Source organism: Rosa rugosa, chromosome 4, assembly GCF_958449725.1.
Source record: "Rosa rugosa chromosome 4, drRosRugo1.1, whole genome shotgun sequence".
NCBI classification, from domain to species: Eukaryota; Viridiplantae; Streptophyta; class Magnoliopsida; order Rosales; family Rosaceae; genus Rosa; species Rosa rugosa.
In genome coordinates this window covers 51630505-51651993 of record NC_084823.1, presented here as the reverse complement: position 1 = coordinate 51651993, position 21489 = coordinate 51630505, and the positions used below count along the sequence as shown (strand labels likewise).

General features: G+C 41.0%; 2 protein-coding genes and 1 long non-coding RNA gene across 4 annotated transcripts; 1 reads left to right on the top strand and 2 right to left on the bottom strand.

Moving 5' to 3' along the window:
* Positions 1-365: 365 nt before the first annotated feature.
* Positions 366-2937, bottom strand: LOC133745557 (ethylene-responsive transcription factor 7-like). The gene has a single exon (XM_062173646.1). It carries the CDS (start codon positions 2904-2906, stop codon positions 1929-1931), a length of 978 nt encoding a protein of 325 aa, XP_062029630.1. The 5' UTR covers positions 2907-2937; the 3' UTR covers positions 366-1928.
* Positions 2938-8788: 5851 nt separating this feature from the next.
* On the bottom strand, positions 8789-11189 carry LOC133745753 (uncharacterized). Of its 2 annotated transcripts, XR_009863758.1 has the most exons (5): positions 10926-11189; positions 10787-10838; positions 10260-10320; positions 9091-9159; positions 8789-8907 (listed from the first exon to the last, which is right to left on the bottom strand). It is a non-coding gene; the product is annotated as an uncharacterized LOC133745753 (long non-coding RNA). The 2 variants fall into 2 exon arrangements; XR_009863757.1 differs by lacking the exon at positions 8789-8907 and having other exon boundaries at positions 9034-9159.
* A 3413-nt stretch (positions 11190-14602) lies between these two features.
* On the top strand, positions 14603-15593 carry LOC133744997 (serpin-ZXA-like; the record flags this gene model as incomplete). The annotated part of the gene is made up of 1 exon (XM_062173007.1): positions 14603-15593. A coding segment is annotated over one exon (867 nt), but the record flags the coding sequence as incomplete, so codon positions are not given.
* Positions 15594-21489: the final 5896 nt, after the last annotated feature.

The window sequence follows — 21489 nt, the reverse complement described above, 5'->3', positions numbered from 1 at the left end:
TAACATTTAATATCTATTCATGTTTCGAATTCCTTATTCGAGGCAATGTCATTTTTGTGATGGACACCCTTTTGCTTTTACTTCTTGTCTTTAATTTACAGGTTCCTTAACATTTAGTTATAGAAGCGATAGACACCTTGCAAATAGAGGAGCTGGCAGAAGTAGAATTGGCGTATACGGTAGAATAAAAACAAGTATTGTGGTATCAATTTCTACAAGATCGGACAAACTTGTAGTGGAGATTTTGGAGAAAAATTGCCAATTGCTGATCTTTCTTGCTTTCACTGATAAGTGCTTCTCCCTTCTTTAAACAGATCAGGGAGAAAGTATCAACTAAGCTCGATCATGGCAAAGAACATAAAAAGTTCTTGCAACCCAGGAATACTATATAGATGTTAAAATTTGACTAGAACATAGATATATATACACGTATAAGAAGCGAATTATTTTCTCTACTTCTCATGATCATTCGTTACTGGAACACAAACAGTACGTGTGATAGCTTATTTGGGAGCACACATTAAAGAATTAAGGGAAAATCTCACAAACAGTACCTGAACTTTCGGCCACTAATAACTTTCGTACCTCAAGTTCAAAAAATATCAGATTGGTACCTGAACTTTTAACCCCGACCCAATATTGGTACCTGAGAACAGTAAAATCGTTAACGGGGTTAACTTTTCAAGGGTAGCTTCGTCATTTTACTGTTCATCTTCTCCAAAAGCTCTCTCCTATCTCTCTGCAATCCCAGATTTTTTATTATCTTCTTCTTCAGTAACACCACTCCTATCTTCTTCGTCAGCTCATCACAATACTCCTCCTTCCACCATTCCCTGGCAGGCCTCCTCTTCTCCGTACTCAAAACTTTCCCACTCTCTTCCATTGACATCTACCAATCCAATCTCTTCCTATTCCTCTTCTTATTCTTCTTCTTCTTCTTCTTCCATTTCACTACTCGAAGCAGCCGTGGGCCTCTCATTCCCAATCTCGTAAACCAGTAGCATACGACGCCGTTTTCGATCGGAGGAGAATCCGAGCACCGAGATGACTTGTCGGGAGTCGAGCATGGAGGCGAAGAAGAGCTCGTTCTGGAACTCACACTCGCCCTAGAGAGAACCGGAGTCTATGAGCCTGACGCCGACGTCCTGGCTTGTGTGGGGGAGCGTTCTGAAGAAAACGGAGCCGGAGCCGCCTTGGTCGAGGCGGCGCATGGGGAAGAAGGAGTTGGTGGCACGTCGGAGGAGGGAGTAGGAGAAGCGGTGGGGGGCTTGGAGTCGGCTTCAGGGGCGGTGTGTTTGCGGGTGATTTTGCATAAGCAGACGAGGAGGAAGAGGAGGAGGGAGAAGACGGTGGTGGTGGCGGCGCCGACAAGTGGGACGAGGAAGCGGGTGCAGTGGGGCTGCGGTGGCTGGGCAGATGAGGGTCACAGGGATTGGGCGCATCGTGAGGTGTGGAAACTACATAAAGGTTGAGTCTTTGGGTGTTGGGTGTGATGTAAAGGTTGAGTCTTTGGTAATGGTGGGTTGGTTTTAAAGGTTGAGTCTTTGTTAATGGTGGCTTTTTTCAGAGGAGGAGGAAGAAGAAGAAGGAGGGGAGTTGTTCAGCTGGTTCGTTTTGTTTGGAGAAGATGAACAGTAAAATGACGATGCTACCCTTGAAAAGTTAACCCCGTTAACGATTTTACTGTTCTCAGGTACCAATATTGGGTCGGGGTTAAAAGTTCAGGTACCAATCTGATATTTTTTGAACTTGAGGTACGAAAGTTATTAGTGACTGAAAGTTCAGGTACTGTTTGTGAAATTTTCCCAAGAATTAATGATTAGCCTTTGATGAACTAAGGTTAATAATATAAAAACGAAAGAACCCAGAAATCAAGAATAGCACAGAGGGGACCAACTATAAGTTGTAATTAACTGATTTATTTTAGATCAAATCACCCCAGAAACAGAGGGCTGATAGAAGAGGCCTTGGGATTCCCAAGTGCCGTTAGCAGCAGCTGCCCAATTGTTGTCACAGTGCATATATTGCTGATCTGCAGACCAAGCACCACCTCCCATTGCTCCTTCGATCTGTGACAGCTGCTGCGTCAAGCCTACGGCGGTCACTTTACCATGATCTCTACTTGTTGTTGGCAACTCCATCGAACACTGATCTGTATATGACATACTCACAATTGACTGATCAGTTGGTACCGGCCATGTAGGCATAGGAAGTGTGTTGGACCAAGTCAATTCATATGCTGGAGGTTCATTGGTCCACACCATGCCCGGGTTCGATGCAACGTGACCGGACACGGCCACCTCTGTCTGGTCACTGATATCAAATACCACGTCGTGGCCTGTCACGTGATCATTTTTGTGAGAGTGAGGTTGTATACACCGAGTGTGACTAAAATTTTTTTCCTTTGAGGACCCTGCTATATATGAACCCTGCTGATTCGGAGGGTTTGCAAATCCAAACCCACCGCCACGTGGCACAACTAGAGGAGACGAATCAATCTTCTCTTGCACCCGACTAAATCCCTTGCCATCAAGCAACTTGGCCTTGAGCGCACCAAGCAAGCCATCTTCTTCAGCTCCATTGCCACAAACATCCTCAAACGAAAACGGTTCCACATTTTCCATCCCCGAATCTCCCACGCCCGCACCATTCGATTGAGGCAGTTCGAAATTGGTGCGGGCATTTGCACCGCGCAAAGTCCGCGCAGCGTCATCATAAGCCCTAGCAGCATCCTCAGCAGTATCGAAAGTGCCAAGCCAAAGCCTGACCTTTTGCAACGAGTCTTTGATCTCGGCCACCCATCTTCCCGACGGCCTCTGCCTCACTCCCACAAACCTATGGTGCCCTCTCGACGATGACTTCCTCCGGCCGCGGACGCCATCGTTTTGAGCTCGTACAGCTGCCATGGTTAGCTCTAGCTTAGCTTGATTTGAAAACCGAGAGGTATGAAGTGGTGGTCGATTTATAATGCAGAAAAACATTCCAGTTTAGTAAAATGACAGTAGGAAATGGCCAAAAACGTCACCATTCTATCCTTGCAGGCGTGATTGTTTGTAACGAAAGACAACAACATAAAAAACCACAGAAATGGTCAGCATTATTTTTCTGTGTACAAATCAATGATGTAACTGCATACGAATGACAAAAAGGAAAAACCCAGAAAACCAGACAGTAAAACAGTAAAAGGTATTGGTTTAACCAAACAACTGCCGTAAGTTTCAAGGATGGTTGGATTTACTGTTGGAGAAAAGAATCAACTCCATTGGAGTTACCGCTGTAACTCCCCGTTTTTCTATATGAAATGATTGAAATCATTGGATTTACGTTTAACTTGCAAGTAGTACAGTGACTACAGTCAGGAGGATAAGACACATATTGGTTAAGTTTGAACATGAAAGTTACCAAGCTAATGGTAAAACCGTAAAACATTGCAACGGAATTCACCGGGGGGCGAACTCGATCTTTCTTATGATGGAGACCGCGTTATGTTTATTTCTTTATTTTTCTTTTGCCTAAAGACAGCGTTATGTTTATGTGGTGTCACTAATCCACCAATCAATGACCGACGCTATCACTAATCCACCATTTGGTGTCACTTAGTTATGAGAAAACTTAGAGGAGAGGATTTAGCAATTGGCGATTAAGCATTTTATGTCACCTAATTGAGCAAGGTTTAAAGGTTTTTGTCGCTTTCAAAACTTGTATCATTTCTTGAATCCTAAATTTTGAATTTTATAAAACCTAGACGGACGACAAAATTGGAAACTGGTGAGAGCATGTTGGTTGCTAGGAAGTTTCAGTTTTTGTGCATTTCTCTATCAACCAGCAAGTCTAAACCGATTGACCGGTTATTTCAAGTTGATTCCGAGGTCGTAGATGTTTTTATCTTGTTCCTTTCATTGCCACGGTAGACATGTCGAACGTACAAAGTACAAACCATCAAACCTCTTAAACGATCACGGCTTCTCATGAGGAAATCTTCTACACGATGCATAATCACGATGAGTCATATGCATTAACTCAATTGATGGAAATGTGTATCCTCCTTTTATTTTGTCATATTATAATAGTGACATTTTGGGTATTCCTCAATTTCGGTTTTGCTAAGTTTCGGTTTGGTCCCCCTCTTGTTGTTCGCTTCTTCTTTGATTAATTCAATAGAGTTAGGAAGGTTGCCCCTATCTTTTACTCATTTCTCAGCCAAAAAAAAAAATTCCTAAAATCTGACAAAAGTTACAAAACGTGGGATTCTTAACCCTCAAATGGCTATACACATACATATCGTGATATGGACGCAGAGCTCCCGCGCTCTATAAACCCTATAAGTAGTTGCGACTCCTTTTCAAAAAAAAAAAAGTAGTTGCGATTCAGATCCAAATTAATTTTTGCTTTGGCAATCTCTCTAATTCTCAATCTATTTCTTCCATTCGTGTCCCTCACTTTTACGTACGACGTGCTTCCGAAAACCCTAAACCCCAATTTTCTTCTTTCGTCTGTTTATCAGATCTATAATTGCCTTTGACTTTCAGTAATTATAATGAATTAGCACTATTGCATGTTTACCAATTCATCAACTTCTACTTTAGCGAATTGATCAGTCGATCTTGAACCTGATATAATGGTCCGTGTAATCACCCCATAGTATCTTTATTTGTGTTCAATTATAGTCTTTTAGGCTGTATAATATGTGTATTGTTGATCAGTGAGTTTCGTCTTTAAATTCCGGTTACATGTAATTTTTCATGACTCATGAATACCAGAATGGACTGGAGAATGAGTTCCGAAATCAGTCGCTGGCGTTGCTTTGTTAAGTTCAATATAAGTTGCATGTAGTACTGTTTTTGTTGAGGTTTTGTTCTATTGCTTGTTGCAGCTTGATTTATACGTCGACAAGCCATCACTGGTAACTTGAGGTGGTGGCCGTGGGTGCAGAATCGTAAGATTTCTTATCGTTATCACTATATATTTTCGAAATAATGAGGCAGGTTTTGTCATTTGTATCTTAACTGCATGCATTGAATAATTGAAAATTCATTGACATCTAGATATGAAAATTTAGTCATACAACATATTGTTCAACTGTTTTGTTTACAAATCTATTTTCTATTTGCTTTCTTCGGCTTTATGAACTTGGCACATATGATTACAAGTATTAAACAATTTTGAAGATGCATATATATATAATATATAGGATCATTAATTAAGCTAGTTGGTCACATGCTTTTATTTGTTCATGTTGCAAGATGAACATAACTTTATTGAATGCTAACTTGATTGTTCTCTCTTTTCTGCAACAGCTCCTTATCAGAAGCCTGATTCTGGAACTACTACTTCCGTTGCTTCTAGTATCACCATAAACCCAACTTCTGGTACTGCTGTCACTATAACCCCCGCTCCTGGCAGTACTGTCACCATAACCACCTCAACCTCTGGTAGTAGTACTACTATCAACATATCCCCCAGTACTTTTGAAACTACCTCAAGTAATACACCTTCGTCAACTGGAGAAACTTCATCTCCATTTGTAAGTATCGAGAACTTAATCTTCTGGTGGATTGTAGTATTCTATCTCCTCTGCTGGCTTTGTGGCAACCTGGTGATCTTTAACTATAAATTCGATACTTTATCAATATATTGATGATTTATGTCAACTTTAATTTCTCTCTATTTTTTCTCCGTGCATGTGTAGAGCTTTAGGCTTCCTCATCCCGCCGCAGAGTATCCGAGTTTATTTCAACCCTTCAACAGTTTGGCTCAAAAACCGCCAGGTAACTTCTGTTTTAGTATGTTTATGTTTCTTCAATTGACATAGTCCTTGAACTGTTAATCAGATGATGGTGCTGACTTTGTATATTGGCTACAGCTGTGCAACTAATACATTCTACAAGCTCGTCTCTGGTTCCAACTCCTGTTCCTGCACAGTCAATTGAAGATGGTGTCAGTGTTCCCATTTAAAAACCAGAACGATGTCACACTGGGAATCACAAAGCAATTGCTTCTGGATGTAGGCAGGGACAACAACATGGTGTATTCGCCGCTGTCCGTCCACGTGGTTCTTGGCCTGATAGCAGCTGGGTCATCAAGAGGAACTAAGAGGGACCAGATTCTCAATTTCCTGAAGGCAAAGTCCACCGAGGAACTCAATGACTTTGCTTCCAAGCTTGTCCCTCTGGTCTTTGCTGACGGATCCCCAAAGGGAGGGCCTTGCTTATCATTCGCAAATAGTGTTTGGCTCGACAAGTCTCTCAGTTTCAAGGCTTCTTTCAAATGTTGACTTGTGAGTCATGTTGTTGATGTGAACATGCAGATTAAGGCGGCAGCAGCAAATCTGACATGAAGATTATGGCTGCAGCAGCACACCTTGTGTAATTAATGTAGCCGTAGTTCTTGACTTATTGTATTCACACTTAGCTCTAGGAAATTTGTACCTCTATATATATCCTCCAGTTTGGAGAAGAACATATCAAGACAATTATACCATAAATCTCTATATTTAACATGGTATCAGAGCAGTTTAGCTCTTGAGACCGATACCCATATTCCGCTGCAAGAAATATCAAGAGAAGGACTCTGTTCTTCATCTTTTTACCCAGAAAATATATCCACACCAATATCATACCCAGGAAGCTTATTTCTTCCTTTTTTGTCTTGCACTTCTAGGCCTGCAAGTCTGCCGGCATTCTTTGTGCATGTCTCTCGACCTTTAGATCGATTACATTCCTTGCCAAGGATAGACTATTGCCCAGAATCAGACCCGGCGACCGATCCACCGTGGTATCTTGGAAGAGGACAGACTGAAAAGAGCTTCTGATCTATCGATCACCTCTTTCTCTCACTCTCTCTTTCTCACAAATCTTTAGCCTGTTGGCTTTGTTGAATCTTTAGCCTGTTGGCTTTGTTGGTGCCGGTACCTTTCTTTCTTTCTTCAAACAAATTGCACTCTCTGTTAAAATATTGTGCATACTTTGTTTGCATGCTTTGTCGGCATCATCCCATTCTCTCACCATTATCATAAATTAATCCCTCTTTCCCTCTCACCAAAGTCCACTTTCTCTCACCAAGCACTAAAGAAAAGAAAAGTAGCAGTTGCTACTCCAAAACCGAGTCATCACATTACATCTTTGGAAGAGAAAGTTGCTTCTCTTTATTTTTCTCCTTTTATTAAAGCCGATCCACTTCCCCACACCTTTATATTCAGTATTTCAATGGCTGGCCTTGATGCTCCACTTTTAGAAGGAAGGAATACCAGCAATTCTGGAATTCAGAAAATTGAAGTTTCCGTTCAACACCCAGATTCTTCTTCAAGTTCATTCGGAGGAGCAAAACTAAATGGACCTGGGAATTACAGGACATGGAAGAAGATGATTTCCGCTCACCTTCGTGGAATCCATAAGATGGGTCATGTCGTCGGTACCATTAAGGCACCGCTGAATGAAGAAAGTGAAGAATATGTCAAGTGGGAAGATGTTGATGGACTTGTACTATCAATTTTGTACAAAGCCATGACTGATGAGGTGATCCAATTAATCATTGGGTGTGACACTGCTGCAGAAGTTTGGAAGACACTCAATGATCTCTATCTGAATGAATCTGATTTTTCTCAAATCTATGAGTTGTTGTGCAAGGCAACAAGGATGAAGCAAGATAGGCAAGCAGTTTCAGTGTTCTACACTCAGCTGAAAAATGTTTGGGCTGAGATTGATCAGCGACGGCCAAACAAATTGAAGAATGCTGAGGATATTACTTGGTACCAAAAAGAGAAGGAGTTGGAGCGTGTGCACCAGTTTCTGAGTGGATTAGATGCTAGACATGACAGTGCCAAAGGAGAGTTGTTGCGTCGGCAAGAGCCTCCTTCCCTTACTGAGGCTTTTACCTACATCCGTAAGGATGAGTCTCAGCAAGACAGCACAAAGGCAGTCCATTCTGAAATCTCCAGCCTGACAATCCAAGCTAAGCCCCCACGGGCTCAAGGTCCACCTCCTGGCTTCAGTACACCACGATCAGGATTACAACCCATAACTCAGGGTTCATATCTAGGCAGGTCTGTATGTCAACACTGCAAACTACCTGGACATACCAAGGAGACTTGTTATAAGTTGGTTGGGTACCCTGCTGGATACTTCAGCAAACCCAAGCCAACTGAACCTCGAGGCAGAGGAAAGGCAGTTGTCCATCTTGTTCAGAGTTCAGAGTCCTTTGGAGTCGTTGGGCAAGATTATACCACTAGCGGTGATGGCCCTCCCTCAGTCTCAATGGTTGCTAGACGTACTGGTAAGATCGGTATGGCTTTAAAAGTTTCTAACTTTGTTGGTTCAGATACTTGGATTATTGATTCTGGTGCTTCAGATCATATGACCTATGATAGGAAGTATTTCCTTACCTTATCCACCCCTAATGTGTCATATGTTACAAATGCCAATGGTGAATCATTTCCAGTCCTAGGTATTGGGTCCATACGAGTCACACCTACCTTAGTATTGCATGATGTGTTGTATGTGCCAGACTTGTCTCACCACCTAATCTCAGTTCCCCAACTGAATACTCAATCCTTGTGCTCTGTGACATTTTATCCCATGTATGTGGTGTTTCAGGATCTTCTGACCAGGGAAGTTATTGGCAAGGGGTATATGAGGGGAAGACTGTTTCATCTGGATCAAGCTTATGTCGGGGAGAGGCCAAGGAAGAATGTCCCAGTTGCTTTGACAATGGCTTCTAAAGAGCTCAAAGAAATCTGGTTATGGCACAGACGCTTAGGGCATCCTTCATTCAGTGTAATGCGTAAAACTATGTGACAGGACCCGCCCCAGATTTCACCCTGAAATCCGAAGTGGCCCTGCGGGGCCCACTTTAGAAGAGATTCTACCAAAAATTTGGCGGAACTTCCCCTAAAAGTAGGCTACCCAAAACCTGTAGGAAAACATTTACACTTCTAAATCATCCATCCTTAATCTTCTGGAGTCATCTGCTCCCCAAATCACAACTCCAGTTTCACAAATATCAGTCTCAACCCAAAAACAATATTAATCCCATAGGTTATCAGAGCAATATTAATCCACTAGGTAACAAAGAAAACAGAAATAGAATGAGTACGCGGAAGCAATGCTGTTGGCTATGCCTCGACTCCATGTACGCCCGACCTCAACTAATTTCGCCTGCAAACTGGGCATTTGAAACCGAAGGGCCCAGGGGAAAAGTATTGAAAAACACGTTAGCGTGAGTGGACAAAAATAAACAAATTAAAACCAAATGTATTTCATACTTTCCCACATTTATTTCTTTAAAAATCCCGATGCATGCAACAATTTAAAGAAACACAACTTTAGTTCAGCTCAAGAAAACCGACTAGCCCCGCTAGCCACAACCAAGCAAAGAGGAAAGAACTCTGATACTCAAGAAAATAAGACCAGCCCCGCTGGTTAAGGGAATCGGACTAGACCCCGCTAGCCCAGCAATAATATAATGAGTAGGGGAAGATGATAGCCATACGAATAAGCCACTCAGGCTTGGGTGATAGCCTCCCAGGCTAAAGAACTCCCATAAATCCCGTAATATACCCTTACGCCACTAAGTGTAGCGATAGGATACTGGGCTACAGAATTACTGTCACAGAGACAGTAACCTGCGCCACAAAGGCGGAAGGGCTACGGTGATCCCATCACCGCGCCACAAAGGCGGAAAATCAATGCTAGCATGATAAAATCACCCGTCAGTATGGCACAGGGAAACATAACCGAAAATCCAGTAAATCCAAAATACATAAGGCTTCCCCCATCTCTCGCAAATGCATTTCCAACGACGTGTCCCACACGCCAAGAGTATCATCATGATTCGAAACAAAACCAATTCCAAAATCATCATCGAGGCATTCCCAATGCCAAAACCGAAAGTCGATAAACAAACAAGAAATAATTCCATCGAAATCTCATTTCGAAAATCTTTCGGAGATCTCAAATCGGTGAATGAAAAATAAATATGAAATTCCGGAAATCACCTCGGAAAAGAATTCATTGAAAATCACAATATCAGAATTTCAAATAATAATTATAATCAATTTCTGAAAATCAATTCATATTCTCAAAAACAACTCATAAATCCAAATCCGAGCATAATAAGTTCATATCCGAAACTCATGAAAAATCAATGTCAAATTATAATCCAAGACAAAATATCATGTTCGATAAATAAAACGATAATTAAATAAACCAATAATTTCAAAATAAATGCATGCATCATTTACTTAAAAACAAAAGTCCACTCACAGTACTATTGGGCGACCACGCAAACGAGTTCCTTCATTTAACCGTAGCTCGCGGCATTGCCCTGTACACAATTATATTTCCGTAAACGACAATCCGATAAAATAATTACGAACCTAAACGAAACCCGAAAATCCCTATCTCCATTACTTCTCAAATTCAACCCAAATCTCTTCCACAACACCAATTCCTCAATTTATATATCCCACAACGAAAACGAAGGAAATCCGACGGCCGGATTTCCCACAATTCAATCACAAAATTTCAAACTTCGGAAATTCACAAATAATTCCAAACCCCTCCAAAATTCATCAAACTTCACATACAAGCTCTACAACAATTCTACAATTTAATGGGATAAAAACTGAAATTAAAACACTGCCCTACAGGCCTCCACGCGCCACCAACAGTGGAAGCGCGTGGGCCCCACGCGCCGGCGGCAACCACCTCCGATGGCCACCAAAATTTGGCAGCACCATCTACTCAACAAACCCAACCTCTTTCTCAACTACAACAAGTTCCAATTTTACCTGGAAGAGCTCCAATTTGGCCGGTGAAAATTTTCCAGAAATTCCAAGAACCCTAGAAATTGAAATTGTTAATTCGACCTCTACACTACAAATTGAAATGAAAGACGTTAGGGGAAATGATCTATGTCAAAAACCGAACCTTCGACGCCAATTTGGTGGCCGGAGACTGCCGGAATCGGAAAATATCGGCGTTGACTCAAAACTGCTACAGTGACCGTCCTCTTCTTCTCGTTGCTGCACCTTCCACAGTTCATATTAAGCTACGAAACGAACCCAGAAATGAAGAGAAGGAAGAGAGCTTTCCAACGACATCTTACACTTCAAAATCCGTCGCCGGATGGAGGAGTTATGGCCGGAAGAAGGTGAAGAGGTCGGAGAGGAAGAGAGAACCGGGGAGAGGCTCGGTAAGTTTCCGAAAATGGAAACTTACCACAGTAACTCGGCTATTTATAGAAACTTACTATGAACAGTAACTTTAGTATTTTGGCCATAACTTTCGTATACGAACTCCGATTTTTACATACCACATATGCACGCGCTCGGTTTAACGTCCTCTACAACTTCCATGAAGAACATTTTCTCAAATTTTGACCCGAACAAAAAGTACTGAAACGACAGTAAAAGTGATAGTAAATGTCGTTTACCGTCCTAATGATTAGTAAACCGGTAAATTAAGATACGGGATGTTACACTATGCCCTCTTTATTTGTTGACATTGATGAGTCGACCTTACATTGTGAAACTTGTGTTTTGGCGAAAAGCCATAGAGTCAACTATCCATTAAGTCTTTCTAATAAAAGTTCTAAGCCTTTTGAGATTATTCACTCTGATGTGTGGGGACCTTCTCGAGAACCCACTGTTTCTGGAATGCGTTATTTTGTCCTATTTATTGATGATTGCACTAGATTATCATGGGTAGCATTGCTTAAGTCTAAAGATGCTGTGTTTTCTGCTTTTCAAGCCTTTGAAAAATTGATTCAAACACAGTTTAATGGTCATATCAAAGTTTTTCGTTCTGACAATGGAGGGGAGTTTGTTAATCATGATTTTCAGGAATATTTCCAAGAAAAATGTATAATCCATCAAACCACTTGTCCCCAAACACCTGAACAAAATGGTGTGTCTGAGCGTAAAAATCGTCATCTCCTAGACATAGCAAGAGCATTACTATTTGGTGCTCATATGCCCAAGTATCTTTGGGGTGAAGCAGTTCAAACTGCCTCACATCTTATTAATCGTCTTCCTTCCAGTGTTCTTCAGGGGCGCATTCCCTTTGCAGTCCTGTCAACCCATGTCTCTATTCCTTCCTTCCATAATCTTCCTGCTCGTGTCTTTGGTTGTGTTGCCTTTGTCCACATTCCCAAAAATCAGAGGTCAAAGTTAGATGCCCGAGCTCTCAAATGCGTCTTTGTAGGTTATGGTTCTCATCAGAATGGCTATAAGTGCTATCACCCACCTACACGAAAGTTCTATGTTACCATGGACGTGTCATTTTATGAAGATATGTGTTATTTCTCCCCCAACAACACCTCTCTTCAGGGGGAGAATGAGTTTTTTGAAGAGATGTTTGTTGGTGGAGAGTTGAAGAAGAATAAAGACGCAGAAGAAGAGAGTATTGACATCCCGGAATCAAGGGGTCAAATTGCCCAAATCGACCCGTCGATAGGGGGAGTCGACCAGTTGAACGAGGAAACCAGCGAAATAGACAGAAATGTACTCGACCAGTCAAAGGATATTTTTGACCAGCCGATTTCTGAAGCTGAAGAAAACTCTATTCCGGCTTCCCCCTCATCTGATACTTCACCCCTTGATGCCGAACTTTCTGGTCAAGAAGCTCCATCTCAGGTATGTCCAGTATCTTCATCTAGTAACCCTGTAGAGTCAGTCTCTTCTACATATGTGTTACCTAGTAGAACTACCCGTGGTCAACCAGCAAAAAGGTATGAACCTTCCATAACTGCTAAAGCCAAATATCCAGTATCTAACTTTGTGTCACACCATAGGTTATCTAAACCTTATGCATCATTTGTGAATCAAATATCCTCTGTATCTGTTCCTAACAAAGTGCAGGAAGCTTTGGGAGATCCAATGTGGGCCAAGGCAATGGAGGAAGAAATGGAGGCGTTAGAAAAGAATCACACCTGGGAACTTGTACCACTTCCTCGTGGTAAAAAGATTGTTGGGTGTAGATGGATTTTTACTGTGAAACATAATGCAGATGGCACAGTAAGTAGGTATAAGGCTAGGTTGGTGGCTAAGGGATTCACTCAGACATATGGGATTGACTATGATGAGACTTTTGCTCCAGTAGCCAAGATGAATATTGTTCGGGTATTGTTGTCCCTTGCAGCCAATCTGAATTGGCCACTTCATCAATTTGATGTAAAAAATGCATTCCTTCATGGGGAGTTAACTGAGGAAGTGTACATGAGTCTTCCTCCTGGGTATGCATCAAATACACATGGTGATGTTGTTTGCAGATTGAAGAAATCCCTTTATGGACTTAAACAGTCACCCCGGGCATGGTTTGGCAGATTCACTCAGTCCATGAGACGCTTTGGATACAAGCAGAGCAATTCAGACCACACCTTATTCTTAAAGCACCAGAAAGGGAAGGTAACTGTGCTTATTATATATGTGGATGATATGGTAATAACAGGGGATGACTTGGTAGAAATTGGAAGTCTTCAGAAGAAGTTGGCTTCTGAGTTTGAGATGAAGAATTTGGGAGACTTGAAGTACTTCTTGGGGATTGAAGTAGCTAGGGGGAGAGATGGCATCTTCCTATGTCAGAGAAAGTATGTGTTGGATCTCTTGGCAGAGACAGGCATGTTGGATTGTTCTCCGATTGACACTCCAATCGAGCAAAATCACAAACTAGCAGAATATCCTGATCAGCTTCCAACTGACAAACCAAGATACCAGAGGTTAGTGGGACGTCTGATTTATTTGTCACACACTAGACCTGATGTTGCTTATGCAGTTAGTGTTGTGAGTCAATTTATGCACAATCCAAGTGAAAGGCATATGGAGGCAGTAGTAAGAATCTTGAGGTACTTGAAGTCCGCACCAGGAAAATGTTTAATGTTTTCTAAATATCAACACCTAGATGTTAGTGGGTATACTGATGCAGATTGGGCTGGTTCTATCACAGACAGAAAGTCTACATCTGGGTACTTCACCTTTGTGGGAGGAAACCTTGTTACATGGAGAAGTAAGAAGCAAAAGGTTGTTGCAAGATCAAGTGCTGAAGCTGAATATAGAGGTATGGCACATGGAGTGTGTGAACTTCTGTGGCTACGAAATTTACTACGAGATTTGGGTGTTAAGCCTAAGTCAGCAATGCAATTGTTCTGTGATAACAAAGCAGCTATTGACATCTCACATAATCCTATACAACATGACCGAACAAAACATGTGGAAGTTGATCGACACTTCATTAAGGAAAAGTTGGATGCAAAGTTAATCTCCTTTCCTTTTGTTCTAACCGAGGAGCAATTAGTAGATATACTTACCAAAGCTGTATCTAGCAAGTTGTTCCATGACTCACTTGGCAAGTTGGGTCTTCGTGATGTTTATGCCCCAACTTGAGGGGGAGTGTTGACTTGTGAGTCATGTTGTTGATGTGAACATGCAGATTAAGGCGGCAGCAGCAAATCTGACATGAAGATTATGGCTGCAGCAGCACACCTTGTGTAATTAATGTAGCCGTAGTTCTTGACTTATTGTATTCACACTTAGCTCTAGGAAATTTGTACCTCTATATATATCCTCCAGTTTGGAGAAGAGCATATCAAGACAATTATACCATAAATCTCTATATTTAACATCAAACATATAGTGGACAATGCATACAAGGCGGCTTTGAATCAAGTTGACTTTAAGACCAAGGCAGAGGAAATCCGATGTGAAGTGAATTCATGGGCCAAGGAGGAGACTAAAGGCCTCATCAAAGAGGTTCTTCCCCCTATGTCAGTTGACAGCACAACAAGGCTTATCCTTGCTAATGCATTATACTTTAAAGGAGATTGGACTGAGAAGTTCGACGCATCACTTACAAAAACAGATGATTTCCACCTTATCGATGGGAGGAGGTCAGTAAAGGCACCCTTCATGACCAGCTGGAATAAACAATTCATAAGTGCCTTTGACGGTTTCAAAGTCTTAAAGCTTCCTTACGAACAAGATGGAGATCACATTCGGCGTTTCTCCATGTATGTGTATCTTCCAAATGCAATAGATGGCCTGCCAGCTTTAGTTGAGAGAGTTTGTTCAGAGTCTGGATTTGTGGATCGCTATCTTCCCCACTTTGCAGTTAAAGTTGGTAGATTTTTAATCCCGAAGTTTAAGTTCTCTGCTGGCTTTGAGGTTAAAGAAGTTCTGCGAACTTTAGGACTAGACTTGCCATTTCGTCCTGGAAGTTTGTCACAGATGGTGGACTCATCTTTGGGGCTTTTTATTTCTCGCATACTCCATAAATCCTTCATTGAAGTTAATGAAGATGGCACAGAAGCTGCGGCTGTTACTGTTGCTTTTGCTTTTTATGACTGTTGCTCAATCATAGATCCTCCTCCTCCGATAGACTTTGTGGCAGATCACCCATTCCTTTTCCTGATCAGAGAAGAAATGTCTGGAGCAGTGCTGTTCATCGGTCATGTCCTCAATCCCATTGCAGATCAATGATTTGTTATACATTTCCTAGTTCTAGGCTATATATCTGATCCTACATATAAAAATGATCTGTTTTGCTTTTATCGCCAACATAATAGTTTGAGCATGTATCAGATTTTTCTTCTTCTTTGACAAATCCATAATCGATGGCATTGCTTTTCCTTAACCTTGTTCTTTGTTTTCTTCTTTAAATTTATCTTTGGTTAATTTTTGCATGGTTTTCTATTGCCTAGTCTTCTCATGCACCTGCACCAAGAACTTATTCTACCTAAGGAGCTGCAGAGCTAGCCATCATATCATTCATCTTTTAGAACAAGTTCTTTGGTTTCTTCAAGTCCTTGGGTACGTAGAATATATAAAGAACACCGAAGCCTCTTAAATAAATTATATATAAAGTATATATATTAACATTATTGGGTAATATTCCAATTTCATAAATTCATCTAGCTTTCCTTTTTTTTTGAAATAATGGTAATTCCATTGATAATAGCGTATGCCAAGAAGACCATTACATACCCATCCGCTGACACATAACAATGGCCAGACAAGATTTCGTGGAGGAGCCACTGTGGTACATAGGATAGACCAACTATATTTGAACTTATCGCTGGCATAACAGCGAGCCTATAAGCTATGGAAAAACATAGCAAATAGACAAGCTAAAACAAAACACTCGTTAGGGTCCTAATACAAGGGAACTCATTGTAATTAGACAAAAAGCTAAAAACATAGGTTTGGGCCAAGAGCCAAAACCCCAGCCCAAAATAGCAATGGACTAGGGCAGAACCCCAGCCCAAACAGTGCCGACCCAATAGGGGAGTCCACTAAGGAATGCACCAGGCCCATCATTGGTTCGGGCCAATCCACCTTGTCCCTTCCACCACGCCGCCGTACAACACCCGTCCGACCGAGTTCCGCCCGACCCACGTCGCAAGACCTGCGTCGCCACGCCCGCCTAGCCACACCTTCTCGTCCCGGCGATCCAAGTCGAGCAGTGCTAGCGCTTCCGCGACATGGATCAGCACAGAAGACCCATCTCTGGAAGCCCTGCAACCGCACACTCCATCGATCGGGATCCATGGCCACCGTCGATCCCAGAAGCCAGCAGCATGAATTGATGAACGGACCAGTGAAGCACACTCACCCATCGCACCATCCCAGCCGAACCTTCTGACGGAAACCGAGCCAAAACCTGCCGACAATCCTATGGGGATTAGATCTCCCGTCCGGCAGCAAAACCATGACGACAGTGTGGCAGGAGGCCAGCCCCTATGTCCAGCCGCCGCCAGACGAGAACGAGATTGCAAACCGAGGGTCTTAGGGTTTTTTTTTCGCTTGAGAAATAGTGTTCGGTGCTTGTTAGTTTATTTGCTATATCATAGATGATTTAATTTTCATCTAGCTTTCCTTAAAAGGTTTGTTTAGCTGATAACAAATGCTTTGATCAATTCATCATGAAACTAATAAAAAAATAAACATCTAGTCGAGATGTGAGATTAGAAAGAAGCAAAATAGTGCACTCTATAAATTAATGTTTCATATACCTGATATCATCTTAGTTATTAATGTGATGCTAAACCTCTAATTTTCACCTATTACGTAAGCTCTAATCCGTAATTTATAATACTAAATATACAACTATTTATTTACTTATTAACCTCTTAACACTCGTCCACGCGTGTGTCAATTGGCCTTTTTTTTTTGTTGCGTCTTGAAGTCTTAATACAATTTTTTTTTAACTGCAATTAAAAAGAGAGAGAAAAAAAATAGCAACCTTTGGTTTTATCTTTTAAAGTCATGTGTTTCACATGTTTCAACATCCCATTGCCAAAATTTCTAAAACATCTTAAACCTTGGGCCTAGTCAAGCTACAGTTGGGCTTTGACTTCATACATTAATGATTAATCAAAGAAAAAAGCTTCCCGCGCTCCGTGCTTACTTTGCATCAATTCTCTTTGTAATTAACGAACTTTCGCCCAATTAGTACTGCAATTACCCTAAACCTTCCTTGCCCAAAGCAACCGCTTCGATTTTTTTTGTTTGTTTGTTTTTTTTTTTGTCAATTTATGCTTCTTCGGCTCAGTGTGGAACTACTTCACTCGCTTTTGCATTCTAATTTCGATTTTTTATATAGATTGTTTTCTAATTTTGTTTCAGCTTGATATCGACTAGCTATCACTGGTTTTTGAGCTACAGATTAGTCATAAAAGATGGTGCTTGGTTCCGACATCTGTAAAGTTCTTATATATCTCTTTCGCTTTTTTATGATTATTGAGAATGATTTGGTTGCCTCAGCTTAGTTGCATTCAGTAATTGTCAATTCATTTTCATATATGAACGATTGTTTTTTTTTTTTTTTTTGTTAATTGATTATATATGATTTTTTTTTTTAGGGAAAACTATATATTCAGTTTGAAGTTTTCGGTTTTATGAACAAGGTGGTTGCTTTAAGATTTTTTTGATTATTTTGTTTTGAAGATGCATATAGGAATGTGACTGGTATTATACAATTTATTTGTTCTGTTGTAAGATGAGGAAGGCATCGTTTGTTTATCGGTTGTGATTTCTTTGATGTAATGATTTGTATATACTGCTTTGTTCCCTTTGTTCTCTGTGAAATATGATGTAATTTTGTGGAATTTGTTCAGCTTTTGGGCAGTCATCTAGTGGCCCGTTTGGGTCTTTCGGTGCTTCATCCTCACCGGCTTTTGGAACTACAATGTCTGCTTTTGGAGCATCTTCTGCTCCCTGCCTTCGGAGGACCTCACCTACCAGGTACCACTTTTGATCAGAAGCCTAATTTGGGAGCATTTTGGTCTAGTCCTGCTCTGACAAGTCCTTTTGGAAGCATGATTCAACCATCACAGCCAGCATTTAGGAGCAATATGTTTGGTAGCTCCACGCCATTTGGTGGAAGTCAGTCTGCATTTGGTACTACTAGCACCACTAGCACCCCGACCTTTGGTGCCACAACTCTGCCTTCTGGGGCCATTGGCACCCTACCATTCGGTGCTATAGGTTCTCAGGCCTTTGGTGGTACAACTACTCCGGTCTTTGGCTCAACAAGGAGTCCTGCATTGGGGGATTCAAGAACCCCAATGTTTAGTTCATCTAGCTCCCCTTTTGCTGCTACTACATCAAGTGCACCTGGTTTTAGTTCTTTAAGTACTCCATCTTTCAGCTGTCCTTCCCCTTCTGCTTTTGGCTAATTAAATTCTACATTTGGTACCGTCCTATTTGGTGCTTCATCTCTCCCATTGCAGAGTTTTCCATTTGGTGAGTTTTCTAATTGTACAAAAGTGATTACACATTGTCAAAATATAAAACTGGACCACTATTTTTGGTGGTCAAGGATTACATATATCCTTCTAAGGTGTCATGCAGGAGCTCAAGCAACAATGCCAACAGTCGGGAATACTGGCTTTTGGAATTCAGCTTTTGGGGGCGACCGTGGGGGAAGTAGAGTGGCTACATACACAGGCACACTTGCACCAGATTCTTTGGGTAATGGGAATACTGCAACAGTGGTGAAATTGATGTCAATATCAGCTATGCCAGTTTATATAAATAAAAGTCATGAAGAATTGCACCATGAGGATTATCACTTGGGGGATAAAGGTAATGTTGAGTTAAAAAATCTCCGCACTTTCATATTAACTTGATGTGTCATATTATAACTTTCAGGTGGACTGACTCCTGCTGGTGGCAGTGGGTTTGGCACCTCTACCACAGAGTCAGGCCCGTTGAATCCTGCATCAGTATTTGCTCAACATTTTAATTCCTCAACTTCATTTAGTATATTTTCTCCACAGATCCCATTGACTTTTACTGATTTCGGAATTTCATCTTCACCATTCAGTTAATCATCTCCACCTTTTTGGCCTTCTTCTACAACGAATCTTTTTACACATTCAGTTTTTGGCCAAACATCCTCTCCATCTCTTATAAGTACACCGACAACATCTTCATTCACATTTCCAGCTCCATCATCTAACTCCACACTTAATTTCACTCCCACATTCAATTGCTCAGACAAGTGGTGCTTTTGGACAAACATCCACTTCCTTTTGGCCAACTCAAACTCCCTTTGGTCAAACAAATATGTTCAATACCCCTTCCACTGGGCTTTCTACTACAACCAATTTTTTTGCACCCTCATCTTCATCTCCATCAGTCTTTGGACAAATGCCCACACCCTCTCCTTCTAGCTCACAGGCCACATCTGTGATTCCATTTTCAGCTTCTCCTTCAACATATAATTCTGGCCTACATAGTTTCACACCTTCAACACCACAGACAGGTGGTACTTTTGGGCAGACATCCACTCTCTTTGGTCAAAACATATCCAATACTTCTTTCACTGGTATTGGTTCAGGGAGCTCTTCGGCAGCTATTCCTACAAGCAACCCAATTTGCTTCAGTCAACCAGCTGCAAGTATCTGTCTCTTTCCAGCATACATATATAAGAGCTTTCATCTTTTTGTTACTATAATAATAAATCAACACTATGTCAATGATGCCTTAAACTATGTGTTAAACTTGCATGCACTCTTATGCTGAGGCTTGCAGTAAGGATTGATGTTTTGCACTAACGAAAATGAAATGATTGTAACAGTGGTATTCATTTTCTTTTTCTGCTAGTTTGTAGACAAGGACTTGGACAAAGACACAGATATGGATGATTGGGTCTTCTGCTGATCCTTGGGCTGCAAGAATGATGGTCAATGGTGAGGACGATGCTGCTGATCTCTTGTCTTTCCTTTATGAGGTGGTGTCAATTTTGTGCTGACACCCTACTGTCATTTACAGGTCAATTTCCATTTGATTAGAGATGTGACATAGGAATCCTGTTTGTAAAGGATCTGGCTAAAGTAGCATACGCCTATAGAAGGAAGAAGTATGGCATTATCGATGTCCCACATGACAAGTGACTAACAGAGCATGGTAGTATGGTGCATTTTTATGACTAAATGACAGTAGGAATTCTATCCTATCCTATAACTGTGAATGAATTGTGGATTTGCTTTAGGCTTACATTACTGAATCATGGTAACTCTAAGCCAGCTTTTCGGTTTCTTATTCATGAATCTATATGTCAAATGGTGATTTCCCTTTTCTGATTACAAGTCTGCAATGCATATCTACTCTTTACTTGAGATGCTTTGGAGAAACATTTCTAATTGTTGTTCTTCCTTTGCTAATCTATTGACGGGTTCTTTCTCCCTTCGTTTCTAAAAAGTTGGGAATGGATACAGCAAGTTTGGCCCAAATTGATACATCCATGAATCTATGAATTAGCTGACATATTAAAGATGAGGCCCAGGGCTCGGAGGTTTGGTTAATTTTATTTAATTATTAAAATTAACGAAAAGAAATGCTATATTGATCCTGATTCTTGGGGGATATCATCCAAGTAAAATAAATTCTAAAACCAATACGGTGTGTTGGAAGTAGGTGAGTCTGTTTTTTTTTTTATTTGTCAATCACACGGTATCCTCAAAGGCTTCCTAGGCCCAGAGACTAATCCGTGCTCGGAGGATCTTGTCAGAACACTTCCTCCCCTGGCCACCAAGAATATATTAGGATTTAACTCCAATAAGCGTCGGCGGGATTCGAACCCGAGTACTCGACCACCTGTGGTGGTTAGGTGAGTCTATTTTTGGTTTAACTTGAAACATTTGACATTTTAGATGAGTAATGAGAGAAATGCTATAGCTAGAAAATGCTGAATTACTTAAGATAATTTATTATCTCTGTAAATTTTTATATTTCTATGTTGAAATTTGAATCATAAGTTTTCGATAGTTCAATACAGAGATCCTAAGTCTTCAAATACTATTGGCGAAAAAAATCCTATTTTTATTTTGTTTGTTTGTTTTTTTTTTCAGGTTTTTCGCGAAAGACGTTAATGCTATAAACTTTTTGTTTCCTTCGTGGAGAAGTTTAGCAGAAATTTTTAATTTTATTTTAACTTTAACTTTAAAAAAGCAAAAAAGCGCACATTTAATGGTGGTAGGCCTGGATGGTTCATG

Coding starts and splice junctions, on each gene's coding strand:
- LOC133745557 (XM_062173646.1), bottom strand. CDS start 2,906: ATGGCAGCTGTACGAGCTCAAAACGATGGCGTCCGCGGCCGGAGGAAG.